The following is a 17,333-nucleotide window of genomic DNA, read 5'->3' as shown; positions in this document are numbered from 1 at the left end:
TTTCCTTGCCATTTGTCTACCTATGTCGTGTTCCTTTTCCGATTATCATTTCCTATTAGTGTCTCCTCTTCTGTGACTTAGCTGTTGTTTTTTTCATTTTTAGATTACAGCTGATCTGATCCTCTGTTACTCTCTTGTCAAAATGACCACAAACAAAATAGAATCTGTTCCTCTGTCCAGAGGATTTTAGTTGGCTCAGATAATGTAAATAACTGATTTAGTGCGTTTTTGTTTGTTTCTTGCCTTTGAATACTCAAAATATTATTTTTGGTGTTATAAATTCAGCACTACAAGCAACACAATGCAAAACAAATTGTATTGTATTTTAATTACATTTATGTAGTGCTTACTACCCCTGACAAAGCGTTGGAGCACATCATAGAGAAGTCTAGAATTTCATTGGTGAACAGGAGGTGGCTTGAATGCTGTTTTTCTGATTCTCAAAAATGTGCCAATGTATGGAATAAACCTTCACAACACGGTTGAAATGTCCAATATTTGAAGAACAGTCTCTTGATTCCAGGGTTAACCTTTCAAGTGCCAGACCACAATACAGAGATGTCTGAGGGCTGCTATTGAAAAACAATAGGATGATGGCCGGGGCGCTGAAACGTTTCAGACACTCACCCGCAGTCACAATTAGATCATCATCTGTGTTAAATCCATCATCATTCTTCTGCTCACTTCACCACTCCAGACCATATGCAAATCAGTCTTGACTCTGTTCCTCAAGGGAACAGTCCAGCCCGAACTGCCAAGCCAGGTCCTCTCTCGACCGGAAACAAGCCTCCTGGGACGGATTTTGGCATAACACCCTCATCAGGCAGGCTGGTTTGAATCCAGTGGCAAAGTGCTATTGACAGTGTTGGAGCTTCGAGAGGGGAGGGAAGGGTGGCAGTTGAAAGATCCAAGGTAAAGCAGAGGCCAGGTGAATCAAGATTGGATACAAGTGTTGTCTGGGTCAACAAAGGAGTACCAGAAGGATGTCGTCTTTCTCCTCCTGTACTTTCCTTAACACACAGAAAATCAATGGAAAGCAGGGGGAAAGACGTAAATAAGGGCTTGAGGCCATGGGATTAACAATGCACAACATTGCACAAAGGACCAGTTTTACTGAGGACTTGCATTACCTTTGCATCTCGCAAGGTGACACAAGGCAACTTAAGCTCTTAAGTCAGATTTACTAAGCCATGCCAAGCCACCTTGCGTGGCTCTGCGTGGCTTAGTAAATCTAGAGTAACATAAGGCAGTGCTGGGAATGCGTTCCGTGGATGGAGTGCAGGTGTTCCCACACATTCTCTCATGGAGTTTGGTGCATTCAGAGATTTACTAAGAATAGTAAACCTGGAAATGTGTAAAAAATGCTATGCTATCCTAAAAGAGGCATAACAAGGAGAAATAACTTTATTTCTCCTCGTTATTACCTCTTTCCACATGTGCTATATTCTGCAGCACACATAGAAAGGAGAAAATGCCTCTGAAGATTGTTTTTTGTGCAGGAAGTTGTCTCTTTCTGCATAAAAACAATCATGCCTGTAACGCAGACACCGTTGCACTATAGTGCAAGGGTGGCTGCATTGGTGCTAGGATGCACTCAGTGTGCCAGCGCAGGGAGAGAGCATGAATACGTCATATCTCAGTAGATTTGATGCCTAGTGCCAATGCAGGCGCCGTTGTGGTGTGGTGTAAGGGTGTCTGTGTTGTAGGTTTCGTGCACCTACCTGCTCAAAAACTATCCTCTGAGGCTTTTTCCTCCCCACTTATGGTGCATCTGAGAATGTGCCAAAATCCATGGGTAGAGCGTGTTAATATCCACTCTCCACCCATGGAACGCCTCCCTGATGCAGATTAATACAAGGCAGCGACTTGGACGGCCTTGCTTTACTCCATATTTACAGAGCTCCGCAGGGCCACGCAAGGTGGCTTTGTATTGCTCGGTAAATCTGACTTTAATGTTGTGTTGCACTTGCATTACCTGGCGTGACAAAAAAGGCAATGCAACACCAAGATAAAAATGCCCCTCAGTTTCTATAGTAGCCACGCCTTGTCCCTTTCACTCTTGCGTGAATCAAACTGAGAGGATAAGAATCTGTCTTCTTGTGGTTGCTCTGCTCAAGAACCGGTGCGACCAGTGGCCCCACTGACCGCTGAAGCAAGCCTCCATACGGGGAGTGGGTTACAGGATTCTGGATAGTAGGTCGTACACAGGGACTGGTGAATGCAAGCAGCCTCATGAGCAATTGCACTGTCCTTGGTCGCATGCTTCCACAACTGGGGATGTAATACACTTAGTTAAGGCCCTCACACAACTGCTACAGCAAGACGGTATGAGAGATTGACACTTTATAGAACTTACACGACTGCTTTAGCAAGCCAGTGACAATCTTTAAAACGTCTTTAGTGCAAAGTGCTGAAATGACATTATTAAATCAATAGTCGTGACTCGGGAAATAGGTGACATTTTATTCTGGAACAAGAGAATCAGGGAGTTCTTCTTTTGACCAATCAAGTTGTATTTCCCAGAGGAGGTTATTCTGGAAGCTATGGGCCATGAGATTGGTAGTAAAAATAAAAAGAGAGGGAAAAGGTTTCAGGATCCGGTAACCACCTGTCTGTGGCCAAAGCGGACTCAAATGGTAATGACTGTGACATGGAGAACAGACGAGGATGTATATGATGATGTGGAGCCCAGCCCTGGAAACCTACCACAAACCCAGTCCTGGTACTACTCTGTTTTGACACTTACTACAAAACGTGTTCACTCATGCCCACGCACCCCCAGTAGGACCCACATTCAAGAGTTACTTGTAGCTCCAGTTGCACAATAATTGATTTCTCATAGGCTTGTTCTGCAGTAGAACAGATGTGTCTGTGTGCAACCACTGGATTATTGTCTGGAAATAATACAAACAAAACAAGTGCATCTTACAGAGTATCTGGGCAATTACCTAAAAGAAGCCCAGAATTTAAGGACTCTATTGAAATTAGGATGGCCCATTGAACACAGAGTATTCTAATTAAAACTGTGTTAATTTCGGGGAGTCTCACAGCTCCTCATTCCACACCATTGTACGACTGCATGAAAGTTACAGTGGAACTAGCACTCTGGTGTGCCTGGCTTGCTTCGACAAGTATTACGTTACAAATGATCATAGAGGAGGTACAGGATGTTGCAGTCCCTGGGGCAGAGAATACCTGGCAGCTCTTTGCAGGTGGCCAGTGGTGGGAGCCTTGGATAGCCATTTCAAAGTTCTATCAGGCAATTATCGCCCATACAAGCCCAGTAAGAAGTCAAAATGGCAATCTTTGATTGGTCTAAAAACAGGTCAAGCTTGGCTCCCCCTATCCTATAAGACAGTTTACTTTATATTAAAGTGTAGGCCCAAAGATTCAAACATGTTATCATAAAGACTCAGGCATGCAAAATAAATACATGCAATGCATACGCAGAAAGACACACAAAATACGGTAAACGCCTTTGGGAGGCCGTACCTAGCTACGTGAGGGTGAAGCTGCCGCAAGGTCTCTGTAGAATTGGCACATGTCCCCAGCTTGCGGGAGACATTATTGGCAGAAAAGCTGCTGGGCAGTATCTTCTGTATCCCTCCGCGTGTCCATCCCTCTCTGTCCAGGCCTTGTGGTGTCCGGTCATGGAATCTGTGGGATAAACGTCACAAGGAGAGGGGATCTTTACACAAACCTCTGGATATCACTACATGTCAATCCACCCATATCCAAATGAAGTGGCGCCCAGAGTCATAGAGAGAGTTTAACATCTGTATAAAGAGTTACTGTTAGAAAAACACTCCCACACTGGAAGGGTGGTGGTGTTCTCCCAGACATACACTGTGGTAGCTTGGCTCGAGTGGTCAGGAATCAGGCTCCGTGCTAAGCATACGACATACCCATACAATAACCATGCGTGCATCCGTTCCAAAAACGACTCTACACCGTAAAAATTATGAAAATATCTTTCTTTATCTTCTTTTTCTCTTAGTTGCTGATTAGATAAATAAATAACAATCACAATATACAAACTTTTTAAATAGTGCAGGTCAAATAAATACTGGCTTAATGATTCAATAAATAGGGGCGATCATAAATAATGAAGGCATAAATATAAGTGCAATACATACAGGCAATTAAATATTCTAAGGCAATAAATACTGTAAACCAATAAATATTGTGCATCAATAAATACTGTGGACCAATAAATACAGTGAAGCAATAAATAGGTTAAATACAATAAATACAGTGCCCCTAATAAATAATTAAAAGCTGACAGAGACACTCATAGAATCAGATCACATTTGAATTCCTAAGGGCTGATTTGGCCCAGGCACAGCTTGTGGGGATGTGGAAGGCTTGAGGGTGTCTACTCCCTGGCTTGGACAAGGCTGAGGCCTAAACTGAGGTAGATCAAGGGGGGAATACCAGAGACCTGGCTCTCTCACTCCACACAACCCCTCTAGATTAGTCCCAGCTCACCCCTGGCACAGTCCAGCTGGTTCCAGCACCTCTCTAACCCCTAGAGTAGTCTCTTAGGATTCCACAGGGCCTTTGGCGCCCTCTACTCCACTTACTGCCCTTTTTCTGATGTTCCGACGCCGCTGGAGTCGTGTCGACGCCGTGAGGCGGATCCGGTTCGACGTCGGCGGCCTCGGCACAATGTCAGTTCCTGACGACGCCGGTAGGCGGCTCCGGTTCGATGTCGGCGGCCTCGGCTCGATCTCGACCTCCGATTCGATGGCGTCGGGCAGTCTTGACTCGATGTCGACTTCGGGCGGCTCCGGTCCGATGGCGACCTCAACTTCGATGACGTCGGCCGGCCTTGGCTCGATGTCGACTTCCGGCGACTCCGGAGTGCGATCCTCACTCCCGACCTCCGGTGCTCCTCTCCTCAGGTTTCCGGCAACTCCGGAGTGCGACCTCCACTCCCGACCTCCGGCACGATTCTCTCTGGTTCCGGCGACTCCGGAGTGCGATCTCCACTCCCGACCTCCGGCACACTTCACCTCGGTCTCCGGCGACTCTGGAGGGCGGACTTCACTCCCCCGTCGACACCGCTCACTCAACCTTGGTTGACTTCCTCCTCGACCTCTGGTACACCTCACGTCCTCCGTCGGCGCCCTCTCACGATCCCTGGCGGCTCTGGGTACGACGTCTGCTTTTCCAGTCAGCGCCGCTTCTCCACCTCAGGCTCCAGGTCTCCAGGCTACTCGACGTCCGGCTCCAGGGAAACCAATAAACAGGTCAGGTACTTGCTTCCTTGACTTCTAAGGCCTGTTCCTGCTGTCCAGGTCCTTAAGATGGTTTTTCTTGCTTCTTCCCACACAGGGCTCCAGGCTGGGCTCAGTCAGTAGGGACTAGTATCAAGGGTGGGTTTATGGACCCCACTCCAGGCACATGTTTCCACCCCTGCTGCCTCACTCCTTCCTCCTTCAGGTTTCTGCTCCTCTCTCTTCACCAGTCAGGTGCCAACTGCCAGCTCCAACTGCCAACTCTCTGTCTTAGCTTCCCAACATTCTAAACCGCCTCCAACGGTCACAGGGTTCTGGAATGTTCTGGAAGGTGCTGGTAGGTTCCAGTGGATGCTGGTGATGTCACAGGTGGCCACCATTTTGTGCTCCAGGCCCTCAGACAGAAGTTTCAGGGGTAGATAAAATGGCTCCCTGAATCTGCAGCAACACTAACAAAATCTGGTGGTTCCCAAAAAAGGAAAAATTCAAACAGGGTTTGAGGCAAAAGTGGGACAAAATAAATAATGATGAGGAGGGACCACCCAAAGGGCTGACAGGTCTAACACGCGTCCCCCCCAGCTGAAAGTGGGGAGAGCTACCCAACCCCTTGGGAGTTCTCATCACTAAGGCGGAAATACCTTGAGAGACCGTCTGCATTGGCGTGGTCCACTCCAGGCCGATGTTCCACCTGAAAGTCCATTCCCTGTAGGTAAATAGACCACCTCAACAACTTGGGATTCTCCCCCTTCATTTGCATCAGCCAACGAAGGGGTCTGTGGTCGGTCTGAACCAGGAAGTGCGAGCCAAACAGGTATGGCCGCAACTTCTTCAGAGCCCATACCACTGCAAAGGCTTCACGCTCTATTGCACTCCACTTCTGTTCCCTGGGAAGTAGTCTCCGGGATAGGAAGACCACGGGTTGATCCAGACCCTCTTCGTTGAGTTGCGATAACACTGCCCCAATGCCATGTTCTGATGCATCTGTCTGGACAATGAACTCCTTGGAAAAGTCTGGGGCCCTTAAGACCGGGGCCTCGCACATGGCTTTCTTCAATCTCACAAAGGCCTGCTGACAAGCCTCCGTCCAGACTACCCGTCGAGGTTGTTTCTTGGACGTGAGCTCCGTGAGGGGGGCTACGATGGTACCGTACCCCTTCACGAAGCGGCGGTAGTATCCCGTGAGGCCCAAAAATGCTCGGACCTCAGTCTGAGTCTTGGGGGGTTCCCAGGCCATGATGGCCTCGATCTTCGCCTGGAGGGGTTGCACCGCTCCCCTACCCACCAAGTGTCCAAGGTACACTACCGACCCCTGCCCGATCTGGCACTTGCTGGCCTTGATCGTCAATCCAGCTTGTCTCAGGGCCTGGAGAACAGCTTGCAGGTGACGCAAGTGATCCTCCCAGCTGTTACTGAAGACGGCTATGTCATCCAGATAAGCAGCAGAGAAACTCTCCATTCCGGTGAGGATCTGGTTTACCAGGCGCTGAAACGTGGCAGGTGCGTTCTTGAGCCCAAAGGGCATCACACAGAACTGGTAGTGGCCATTGGGCGTGGAGAAGGCTGACCTTTCCCTTGCTCCATCAGTCAAAGAGATCTGCCAGTACCCAGAAGTAAGGTCAAAGGTACTTAGATATTGGGCAGCTCCCAGCCGGTCAATCAATTCATCCGCCCTAGGGATCGGATGAGCATCCGTTTTGGTCACTGAATTCAGTCCCCGGTAGTCCACACAGAACCTCAGTTCTGGTTGGGCACCCGGTGGTGCAGCTTTTGGTACTAACACCACCGGACTGGACCAGGGGCTGCTAGAAGGTTCGATCACTCCTAGCTCCAGCATCTTAGTGACTTCACTGTGAATGCTGGCCTTCACCTTGTCTGACATCCGGTAGATCTTGGACTTCACAGGTGGGCTGTCTCCTGTGTCCACGTCATGGACGCACAGGTGAGTCCTACCCGGGACAAGGGAGAACAACGAAGAGTACTGCCCCAGGACCTGGCGACAGTCCTCCTGCTGTTCAGGAGTTAGAGATGGGGAGAGAATCACTCCCTCCACCGACCCATCCTTCTCTTGAGACGCAAACAAATCAGGGAGAGGCTCGCTTTCCACGTCCTCTCCTCCGTCAGTCACCATCATCAAGATGACTTCGGGCCTCTCGTGGTGGGGTTTGAAGCGGTTGGCATGCAGCACCCGCAGGGGCTGACGAGGGGTCTTCAGGTCCACCAAGTAGGTAGCCTTACCCTTCTTCTCCAACACCTCAAAGGGTCCTGACCAGCGATCCTGGAGGGCACTAAGCTCTCCTGGTTCGATCACCCACACCTTCTGGCCAGGCTCCAACTCCACCGGGTGAGCATTGTGGTCGTACCACGCCTTCATCACTGCTTGGCTGGCTTCCAAGTTGTCAGAAGCTTGCTTCCACAACTTAGCCATTTGGCTCCGGAAGGCCAGCATGTAGCTCACCACATCCTGGGGAAGCTTTCTGGGAGTTCTTTCCCATCCGTCTCTCACCAGGTTGAGAGGTCCACGTACAGGGTGCCCATACAGGAGCTCGAAGGGGCTGAAGCCCACTCCCTTCTGTGGCACTTCCCTGTAGGAAAAAAGTAAACAGGGTAGGAGGACGTCCCATTTCCTCCGCAGGCTTTCAGGCAGACTTCTGATCATGCCTTTCAAGGTTTTGTTAAACCTCTCCACCAGACCATTGGTCTGGGGGTGGTAAGGAGTGGTGAACCGGTATGTCACTCCACACTCCTTCCACATGGCCCGCATGTACGCTGACATGAAGTTGGTCCCCCTGTCGGACACAACTTCCTTGGGAAAACCCACTCGGGTAAAGATTCCCATCAGGGCCCTAGCCACAACAGGTGCTGTTATGGTCCTCAGAGGTATTGCCTCTGGGTACCGTGTGGCATGATCCACCAGAACCAGGATAAACCTGTGACCTGCTGATGTTGGCGGATCTAACGGACCCACAATGTCGATGCCCACCCTTTCAAAGGGGGTGCTAACGACAGGAAGTGGTTCCAGGGGAGCTTTCAGCTTCACCCCTGTTTTCCCACTGGCTTGGCAAGACACACATGTCCGGCAGTAGGTATCGGACGACACTTTCATCTGAGGCCAATAAAAGTGTGGGACAAGACGGGCGAAGGTCTTGTCTTGCCCCAGGTGTCCTGCCAATGGTATCTCGTGAGCCAACTCCAGAAGGAAGGCTCGATAACGTTGAGGGACTACCAAGGCTCGTGACGATCCGTGTAGGGGTGCCTTGGGTTCACTGTAGAGGAGGCCATCCTCCCAGTAAACACTGTAGTTCCCTTCAACGTTCCCTGCTGCCTGGGCTTCGGCCTGTCGCCTCAGCTCCTCAAGGGTAGGGCACTCCCTCTGGCCCTGGCAGAATTCCTCCCTGGACGGGCCTCCCTCCACGTGCCACTCGGCCGGGATGGGTAGGTCCTCCAGGTTGGTAACGTCCCCCACCGCAGACTCCTGGTCCACCACCTCCGGTGGCCTATCCGTCCTACGGGGTGTGGACGCCGAGGCAGGCTCCTCCTGTCCTCGGTTCTTCCCTTGACTGGCAGCCGGCTGGACCTTTGTTCCAGGCTCCAGCCGAAACAAACTCCCTCTTCGGGTAGTCGCGGACCTTGTGCTAACACAGGCCCAGTCAGGTGTACCCAGCATCTCAGTGTGAGTTCGGTATTCCACCTCCTTCCAAGCGTTGTGCTCCATGTCATTCCCCAGCAGACAATCGACTGGCACGGCAGGGCTTACGGCAACTCGAAGTGAACCTGCAACCCCCCCCCATTCAAAGGGAACCTCGGCCACTGGATAGTGGCCTGTTCTGCCATCAGCCATCGCGGCTGGGTGGAGTATATCGGGAATTACCTGCTCTGGAGACACCAGTTGGCTACGCACCATAGTCATACTGGCTCCTGTGTCTCTCAGAGCCTCCCCTCTTTGGCCGTTGATGGTGACCCACTGCCCATACTTTGCGGTATTTGCGGGCACCTGGATCTTGGGAACCATCTCCCGTTCTCCCAGGGACACTAAAGTGACACCCGCCCACTCCCTTCCCTTAGTTAAGGGCATCTCCTCCCCGAGCACTACACTAGCTACTCCGGGGGTCTTTCCTCCAATGGGAGGGGGTGGTCGTTTCAGATACTTCGGATCTCCTTTATAGTGTCCAACGCCACCGCACTCGTAGCAATGGACAACCCTTGGCTGCTGACTCTGGCCAGGATTAGGGTTTCTGGGTGGGTTAGCCCTAGGGGTGAATCCTGTTCCCTTTCCTTGGAAGTTATTTTGGGGGCCTTTGGAGAACTCCTTTTTCTTTTCCCCTCCCTCTTTCTTCTGGGGGGCGCCCTGTCCGGCCTTTTGAGTATCCCCTCCAGTCCCCCTTGTGGACACCCGGGTACTAGCCCAAATGTCCGCCTCCTCAGCATGCTTCCGGGGACTGGTCAGCTTGCTATCCACCAGGTGTTGACGCAGTTCAGGGAAACATTTCTCGAGCAGGTGTTCCTTCAGTACTAGATCAAACAACCCCTCGTAGTTCCTCACTTCACTGCCCTGAATCCAACCCTCCAATGCCTTCTTTGCATAGTCCAGGAAGTCCACCCAATTCTGTGTGCCCAGTTTGTGACTACCCCTGAACTTCTGTCTGTACTTTTCGGGTGTTAGTCCAAACTTTCTTATGAGCGCCAGTTTCATGGTGGGGTAGTGGGTCTGCTCATCCTCTTCGAGGGCCAATAAAGCATCCCTACCAGCTGGAGGCATGTACTTGTACAATCCCCCTCCCCAGTACTTCTCTGGAACCCCATGGGCCCTTAACGAGACCTCATAGGCCGCTAGCCACTTGGCGATATCATCACCCACCCCATAGCTAGCTACTATGTCCTTTGGCAGGTAGGGTTTGGGTTCCCTGGTGTACTCTCGTTCTTCGCTGCCACCGTTAGGTACAGGGTGTGCCCCGATTCTCAGGATCTGAAGATCTATCTCTTTCAGCCTTATCTCATGAGCCATCCTCTGTTCCTCCTTCTCCTTCTCCAGCCTTGCTAAGTCCCATGTGAGCTGCCTTTTCTCCCTCCGGTCTGTTAACTCCACTTCAGACAAGCCACCGCTAGAGGCACTGCTGCCCTTCCTGGAAAGTGTCCTGGGCCCCGCTGACAGGTTCCCCACCTCCGGTTGGTACAAACCAGCTCCCTCACTGTCGGGCTCTCTATCCCTGTCCTCCTCCTCAGCCTTGCTTTCTCGGCGTGCCTCCCCCCAAGCCCTTAAGCTGGTTTGGAGTGCACCCTTCTTTGCTCCTGGGGGACAATACACCCCCTCCCGCTGGCAAAACTCCCTGAGTTGGGCCACAGTGTACGTTTCTAAATTCTCCAGTACAAACTCCATCTTGCCCACTCAGGTCAGAGGACAGTTATTTGCAGTAACAATACAGGGGGGTACCTTTAATAATACCTCCTCCCACCACCAGAGTAAATTTGGAAAAAACAAAAACCCACAATTAGGAAGGCCGCTTTGAGAAAACTCCCGGTGTAGGCCTATGGACTACCCACAGTTATTGTTGAGTATACGTAGGCACAGCTCTGTCCCACCACTGAACACCAATTATGTTAGAAAAACACTCCCACACTGGAAGGGTGGTGGTGTTCTCCCAGACATACACTGTGGTAGCTTGGCTCGAGTGGTCAGGAATCAGGCACCGTGCTAAGCATACGACATACCCATACTATAACCATGCGTGCATCCGTTCCAAAAACGACTCTACACCGTAAAAATTATGAAAATATCTTTCTTTATCTTCTTTTTCTCTTAGTTGCTGATTAGATAAATAAATAACAATCACAATATACAAACTTTTTAAATAGTGCAGGTCAAATAAATACTGGCTTAATGATTCAATAAATAGGGGTGATCATAAATAATGAAGGCATAAATATAAGTGCAATACATACAGGCAATTAAATATTCTGAGGCAATAAATACTGTAAACCAATAAATATTGTGCATCAATAAATACTGTGGACCAATAAATACAGTGAAGCAATAAATAGGTTAAATACAATAAATACAGTGCCCCTAATAAATAATTAAAAGCTGACAGTGACACTCATAGAATCAGATCACATTTGAATTCCTAAGGGCTGATTTGGCCCAGGCACAGCTTGTGGGGATGTGGAAGGCTTGAGGGTGTCTACTTCCTGGCTTGGACAAGGCTGAGGCCTAAACTGAGGTAGATCAAGGGGGGAATACCAGAGACCTAGCTCTCTCACTCCACACAACCCCTCTAGATTAGTCCCAGCTCACCCCTGGCACAGTCCAGCTGGTTCCAGCACCTCTCTAACCCCTAGAGTAGTCTCTTAGGATTCCACAGGGCCTTTGGCGCCCTCTACTCCACTTACTGCCCTTTTTCTGATGTTCCGACGCCGCTGGAGTCGTGTCGACGCCGTGAGGCGGATCCGGTTCGACGTCGGCGGCCTCGGCACAATGTCAGTTCCTGACGACGCCGGTAGGCGGCTCCGGTTCGATGTCGGCGGCCTCGGCTCGATCTCGATCTCCGATTCGATGGCGTCGGGCAGTCTTGACTCGATGTCGACTTCGGGCGGCTCCGGTCCGATGGCGACCTCAACTTCGATGACGTCGGCCGGCCTTGGCTCGATGTCGACTTCCGGCGACTCCGGAGTGCGATCCTCACTCCCGACCTCCGGTGCTCCTCTCCTCAGGTTTCCGGCGACTCCGGAGTGCGACCTCCACTCCCGACCTCCGGCACGATTCTCTCTGGTTCCGGCGACACCGGAGTGCGATCTCCACTCCCGACCTCCGGCACACTTCACCTCGGTCTCCGGCGACTCTGGAGGGCGGACTTCACTCCCCCGTCGACACCGCTCACTCGACCTTGGTTGACTTCCTCCTCGACCTCTGGTACACCTCACGTCCTCCGTCGGCGCCCTCTCACGATCTCTGGCGGCTCTGGGTACGACGTCTGCTTTTCCAGTCAGCGCCGCTTCTCCACCTCAGGCTCCAGGTCTCCAGGCTACTCGACGTCCGGCTCCAGGGAAACCAATAAACAGGTCAGGTACTTGCTTCCTTGACTTCTAAGGCCTGTTCCTGCTGTCCAGGTCCTTAAGATGGTTTTTCTTGCTTCTTCCCACACAGGGCTCCAGGCTGGGCTCAGTTAGTAGGGACTAGTATCAAGGGTGGGTTTATGGACCCCACTCCAGGCACAAGTTTCCACCCCTGCTGCCTCACTCCTTCCTCCTTCAGGTTTCTGCTCCTCTCTCTTCACCAGTCAGGTGCCAACTGCCAGCTCCAACTGCCAACTCTCTGTCTTAGCTTCCCAACATTCTAAACCGCCTCCAACGGTCACAGGGTTCTGGAATGTTCTGGAAGGTGCTGGTAGGTTCCAGTGGATGCTGGTGATGTCACAGGTGGCCACCATTTTGTGCTCCAGGCCCTCAGACAGAAGTTTCAGGGGTAGATAAAATGGCTCCCTGAATCTGCAGCAACACTAACAAAATCTGGTGGTTCCCAAAAAAGGAAAAATTCAAACAGGGTTTGAGGCAAAAGTGGGACAAAATAAATAATGATGAGGAGGGACCACCCAAAGGGCTGACAGGTCTAACAGTTACTCATATCAACATATAGCTATACTCGCAATCCATACAGAGTCATGAAGGGACACCTTCGATTGAGACCTAAATGTGGGTCCATCTGGGAGCTTTTGGGATCTATGAGTTCTACTTTACGTTCTGGGTGTAGTAAATGAGGTCTGTGCCTTGATAAATGAACGCACTGCAGAATTTAGCTGATAGGGATCAGGGAGCTTCATAGCAGATCGAGGGAAGTTGAAACACTAAAGGTTTTAAATATTCAAGTTGGTGTTTAGTCACTGAAGGCTGTAGTATATCGACAGGTCACAATATTGTGACAAGAATAACAAGGCAATAATTCCATGCCTAACTCCCAATATATGCACTTTGGTGATATATATATATCCGCAAGATATGTAGATTTGGAGTTAAGAATAGTAAATCCATAGCTTCTTGTGTGCACTTGCCTCTTGAATATTTTTACCCTAAATATTCTGATCACGAATCACGATATTGTGGCCTGTCAATATTCTGGCTTCAATAGTTACTAGCACCAGTTTTGGAATAGATTCACAGCAGGCTGTAGATGGGTAGGTCAAGGTAGACTCACGTTAGATTGGGGATGGATTGGGAAGACTCATAAAAGGTTGCAGCTGCCCAGGGGATAATCAGAAGAGGACCCACAGCAGGTTGTAGCTGGGTTAGGGTTTCCTCACCCTCCAGTTTGGGTGTATTCATTACAGGTGGTCTCAAGTCTTTTTGGGGCTAGTGCTCTCACCTAAGGTTGGTCTAGTCAGATTTGGGTGTGCAAACTCACCGTAGGTTGTAGCTAGTCAGATACGGTTCAGGGTGGTTCGGGGCGGTAGCAGAAGCCACGTACATTTTATTGTTCTCGCTGTATCCAGTTAGCTCCTGTGAAGAGATATTAAAACAATAGTGCCAAGAATGTAACACCACTCTTCCCACACACTCCATTATTCTTTCAGATGTCCTTTGATCCCACCTGCATATCCCACAAGAGGTATTATGGTCCCCCATTGACTCTATTGTACTGTGCCGCCCATCATTGGCCGCAGTCATTAGTATGTCACACTGGCGGCCTGAATAAGTAACACTTATGTGGATGGATCTAAATCTGCAGGATATGGTGAAGCCAGCAGCAGTTGGGTGGGTTAGGTGTGGGCCTTTTAGGGGTAGGTGGGACAGGATTCAGGGATTGGTTGGACTGGCTTCAATGCCTTCTTCCACTATTCCCAACGTTTATATAGACTACACTACACAGGGTGTCTGTCTCTTGCAAAGTGATTTTTCGACATGTTCATCTGCCTTCCTTCAGACTGTCAAGAGCATAGCACAATGAACTCTTCAAATTAATTTGAGGTAAAATTGACTTCTCCCCTATGAGGCATAACATTATCAAAAGCCAGCTTAACAGCCAGGTAAGACAGTTCTCAGTTCAATGACAAGCTTTATGTGAGTGATGAGGAAGAGTGGGTGTAAGTAGGGCGTGGCTTAATGGTAGTGTTTGGGGCATGACAGCTCCCAAATAAATGCTTTGTTGGCTTAGTAGTTGGGTCTGGGGGCTGATGGAAAGAATACTTGCAAATAGTCTAACCACTGACAATCACTTGTTGTGACATTCCGAACAATCATTTTTCGCCTTCGGTGCAACACTAGACCGAGTACCTGATTTAGGGCTTGCCGGACGAATTAAAGGCAGACTGTGTAGAAGAGGACTTTACATTTGCCACTTTGTCTTTACTCCACCCACCAAATGTAGGGAGAGACAAATCTCTATATATTGCCAGGAACCATTGTCATAGCGGTTCCTGTCAATGTAGGAAAGGTTTGACGGACGGCTCCATTAAACATGACCATTAATGACCCTCACAATATGGGAGATTTCTCCAATGGTGTGTGAGTTATTTTTCTTTTCCCTGTTTCCCTTACCCTCTTGATATATTTGGCAGTGACAGACAGTACAAAAAAAACAAGACGCTCGAATAGCTTACCTCTAACTGCCACTAACTACTACATTGGGGTAGTTTTACACAGATGGAGTAAATTTTACTCTATCATTATAAAACTTGCATTCTGCCCAACTCAAAACCGGTAGGTTGGACCTTGACTTTGGCGGACAGTGTACTCATCCCTGTTGCAATGTAGTACCTCTCTGCCAAATTCTACATCAGCCCCCGAGACTCATCTAATGCAAATCATTACTGACCTGGCTCATCATGAGAACAGTCCATCCCAAACCTTGTTCATCTCACCCATTCACCCCGCGGCCCACTGCTTTTTTAGTTTGGACATTTGAGATTCGAACCCCCAGAATCTCACTGTCTAAGCTGTACCCCGTGATGTAAGTAATCATTAAACCAACTTAAGGTACACCTTCTTAGTGGGCTAGTGAGTGATGAACTGGTCACAGAAAGACTAGGCTATCGTTACATTATCTGACACTTGTCTCAAAAGAAATCATTGGTCAACTATCCCACAATCAACAAATCGGCCTCGCCGGACAGATTGTACCTGAACTGAGTAGGCACTAAACTTTGTTGTTGGTCAAACCTGAAACCCCTGAATATTAAGAAGTGTGATGTTAAGTTATCCCTTATGGGGACAAAAGCCCTGTGTTATGTTCCATGTAGTGTTTGGCTTTGTTGACATCTGAACTCTGATTTCGATGGACTCTGATTTCAGGGGACTCCCAAAGTGTACCCCATTTCTGAGTGAGGGTGCATAATGCCCCAAGGTATGAGGTGGCCAGCGGTTGTGGCAGTGAGATTTACAGGGATTGCCTACCAGTTATACCAAGTAAAGGTCCATCCAGACCCCATAACTGTGGGCCCTTGGCTTCATCTTACAAGGAGGTCTGCAAACCAATGTAGGAGCAAAGACGTTGGAACAGGAGAAAGGCAACCATCTGTATGGTTGCCTTTTTCCCTCCAAGCTACCCTAACTCTTGAAAGCCTGCAGAGTCAAGCTGATGCTGACCCAGTGAGTGATTAAGAGCATGTCTGCGTTTGCTTTCACAAGGACTGGAAGACCTGCGCAGAGACACCTGGATATATGGAGAGTGCCCATGAGGCACAAGGTAGCCACAGTCCAGCTACCCATTTACTATTATTAATTGTATTATTATTAATTGGTATAGAGTGCAACTGTTACCTGAAGGCTGTCCTAGCTTTAAAAAGAAAATTTTAAAAACCCTAGGATAAACCAAGTGTTTTTAAAAGCAGCACCTGTTCCGGTCACACTAGCAGGGTATGTGATGAAGTGGTCACTCAGGCTGACACTGCGGCCGTACTGACTCTCTAGCAAAAACTGAGCCAGGCAGTCATTCTGAGGTAATGACTGGAAACAGGGCAGTTCTGAAAAAGTCACTCTCCGGGGGCAAGGATTTGGATCATGTTGGCCCCCAGGCAGGTACCTGATTCAAGTGCTCAGTCACAGGCAGTAACAGTAAGCAGGCTGGTGGTGATTTGGGGACTGCGGTCAGTCACCCACTCAGGACAGTGATTGGAATCAACCTAGCCCTCAGTCAGAGGCTGGGTTAGGTGGTCACTCTCAGCATTTATAAGGGTCAGGTGGCGACATTAGGGCAGTCATTGCGGTGTGGTCATCACTCTTGGCTCACGTTTGTCCCTGGATTCACCTTTTTTCCACAGTCAACTCGCTCCAGTATATCAGTCTGTGTAGGACTTGGTCTCTGCAGCCCCTTGAAAGTTTTCTTCATCACACTACTCTCAGGAGCGCCCTTCTCCTGTATGGAACACACAAAAAGGTTAGAGGGAGACGGAAGTAGGCAGATTTACAGAGTGAGGGAATGGAAGAGAGAGACAGAATAAGAAGGGTAAGCGGGACAAGAGGGAGGGGCAGTTTGATGGAGCCCTCCTTTTAAGCTGTCGTCCTAGACGGTGTGTTCAGTTCGATACAGCTCGTTATAGACCCTCCTTTAGGAAGCCATCGTCATCTGTACTTTTTCAAAACTTCCCCCAAAGTAGTGACTTGGGGTCAATCTCAATCTCAATACAAAACAAGGTTCTTGGCAAAGGCATTTTACTTTACAACAGATTAGATGAAACCTTGTAGGTAATACTAAAACAAAGAAACTAGATGAAAATTAACTGTAGAAATTAACACACATAAACAAGAAATGGGATGAAAAAGAAAAAGAAATGTAGTGTCGTGAAATACCACAGTGTGATTGATTTCTTTATTCAGAGTAGCCAATGTTTGATAGAATACTGCACTATTGTTGTTCGAAAACTAAAGGATAACAAAGGCATCTAAGATGGCTGCCAAGCATGGGGCACACTTTTTGAACTCCTTAGTGCATTAGTATGACAATTAAATTATTCGACTGGATTTTGAGAGGGGGCACGGACTGGATGCAGAAGAGAAGTTTGTGTGTGTTAGAGTTGGACAGAGAAGGGGCCATCGGACAAACGCCCCAGAAACATATTGGCCATGCTCTACCACTTCACTACAAAAGAAGAGATAAGGAAGAAGCACGCA

General features: G+C 49.2%; 1 protein-coding gene across 1 annotated transcript in view; it reads right to left on the bottom strand.

The window, feature by feature from the left end:
* Positions 1 to 17,333, bottom strand: part of SAXO4 (stabilizer of axonemal microtubules 4) — a 149,195-nt gene that overhangs the window by 41,830 nt on the left and 90,032 nt on the right. The window contains exons 10-12 of the mRNA XM_085646850.1: positions 16,471 to 16,578; positions 13,630 to 13,724; positions 3,493 to 3,657 (exon numbers count right to left, since the gene is read on the bottom strand). Of these exons, the coding sequence (XP_085502976.1) occupies positions 3,493 to 3,657; positions 13,630 to 13,724; positions 16,471 to 16,578 (368 nt within the window). The remainder of the gene's footprint in view (positions 1 to 3,492; positions 3,658 to 13,629; positions 13,725 to 16,470; positions 16,579 to 17,333) is intronic.

Source organism: Triturus cristatus, chromosome 3_2, assembly GCF_964204655.1.
Source record: "Triturus cristatus chromosome 3_2, aTriCri1.1, whole genome shotgun sequence".
Taxonomy (NCBI): domain Eukaryota; kingdom Metazoa; phylum Chordata; class Amphibia; order Caudata; family Salamandridae; genus Triturus; species Triturus cristatus.
The sequence above is the reverse complement of the archived record's forward strand: the minus strand, read 5'-3'. Positions and strand labels throughout refer to the sequence as shown.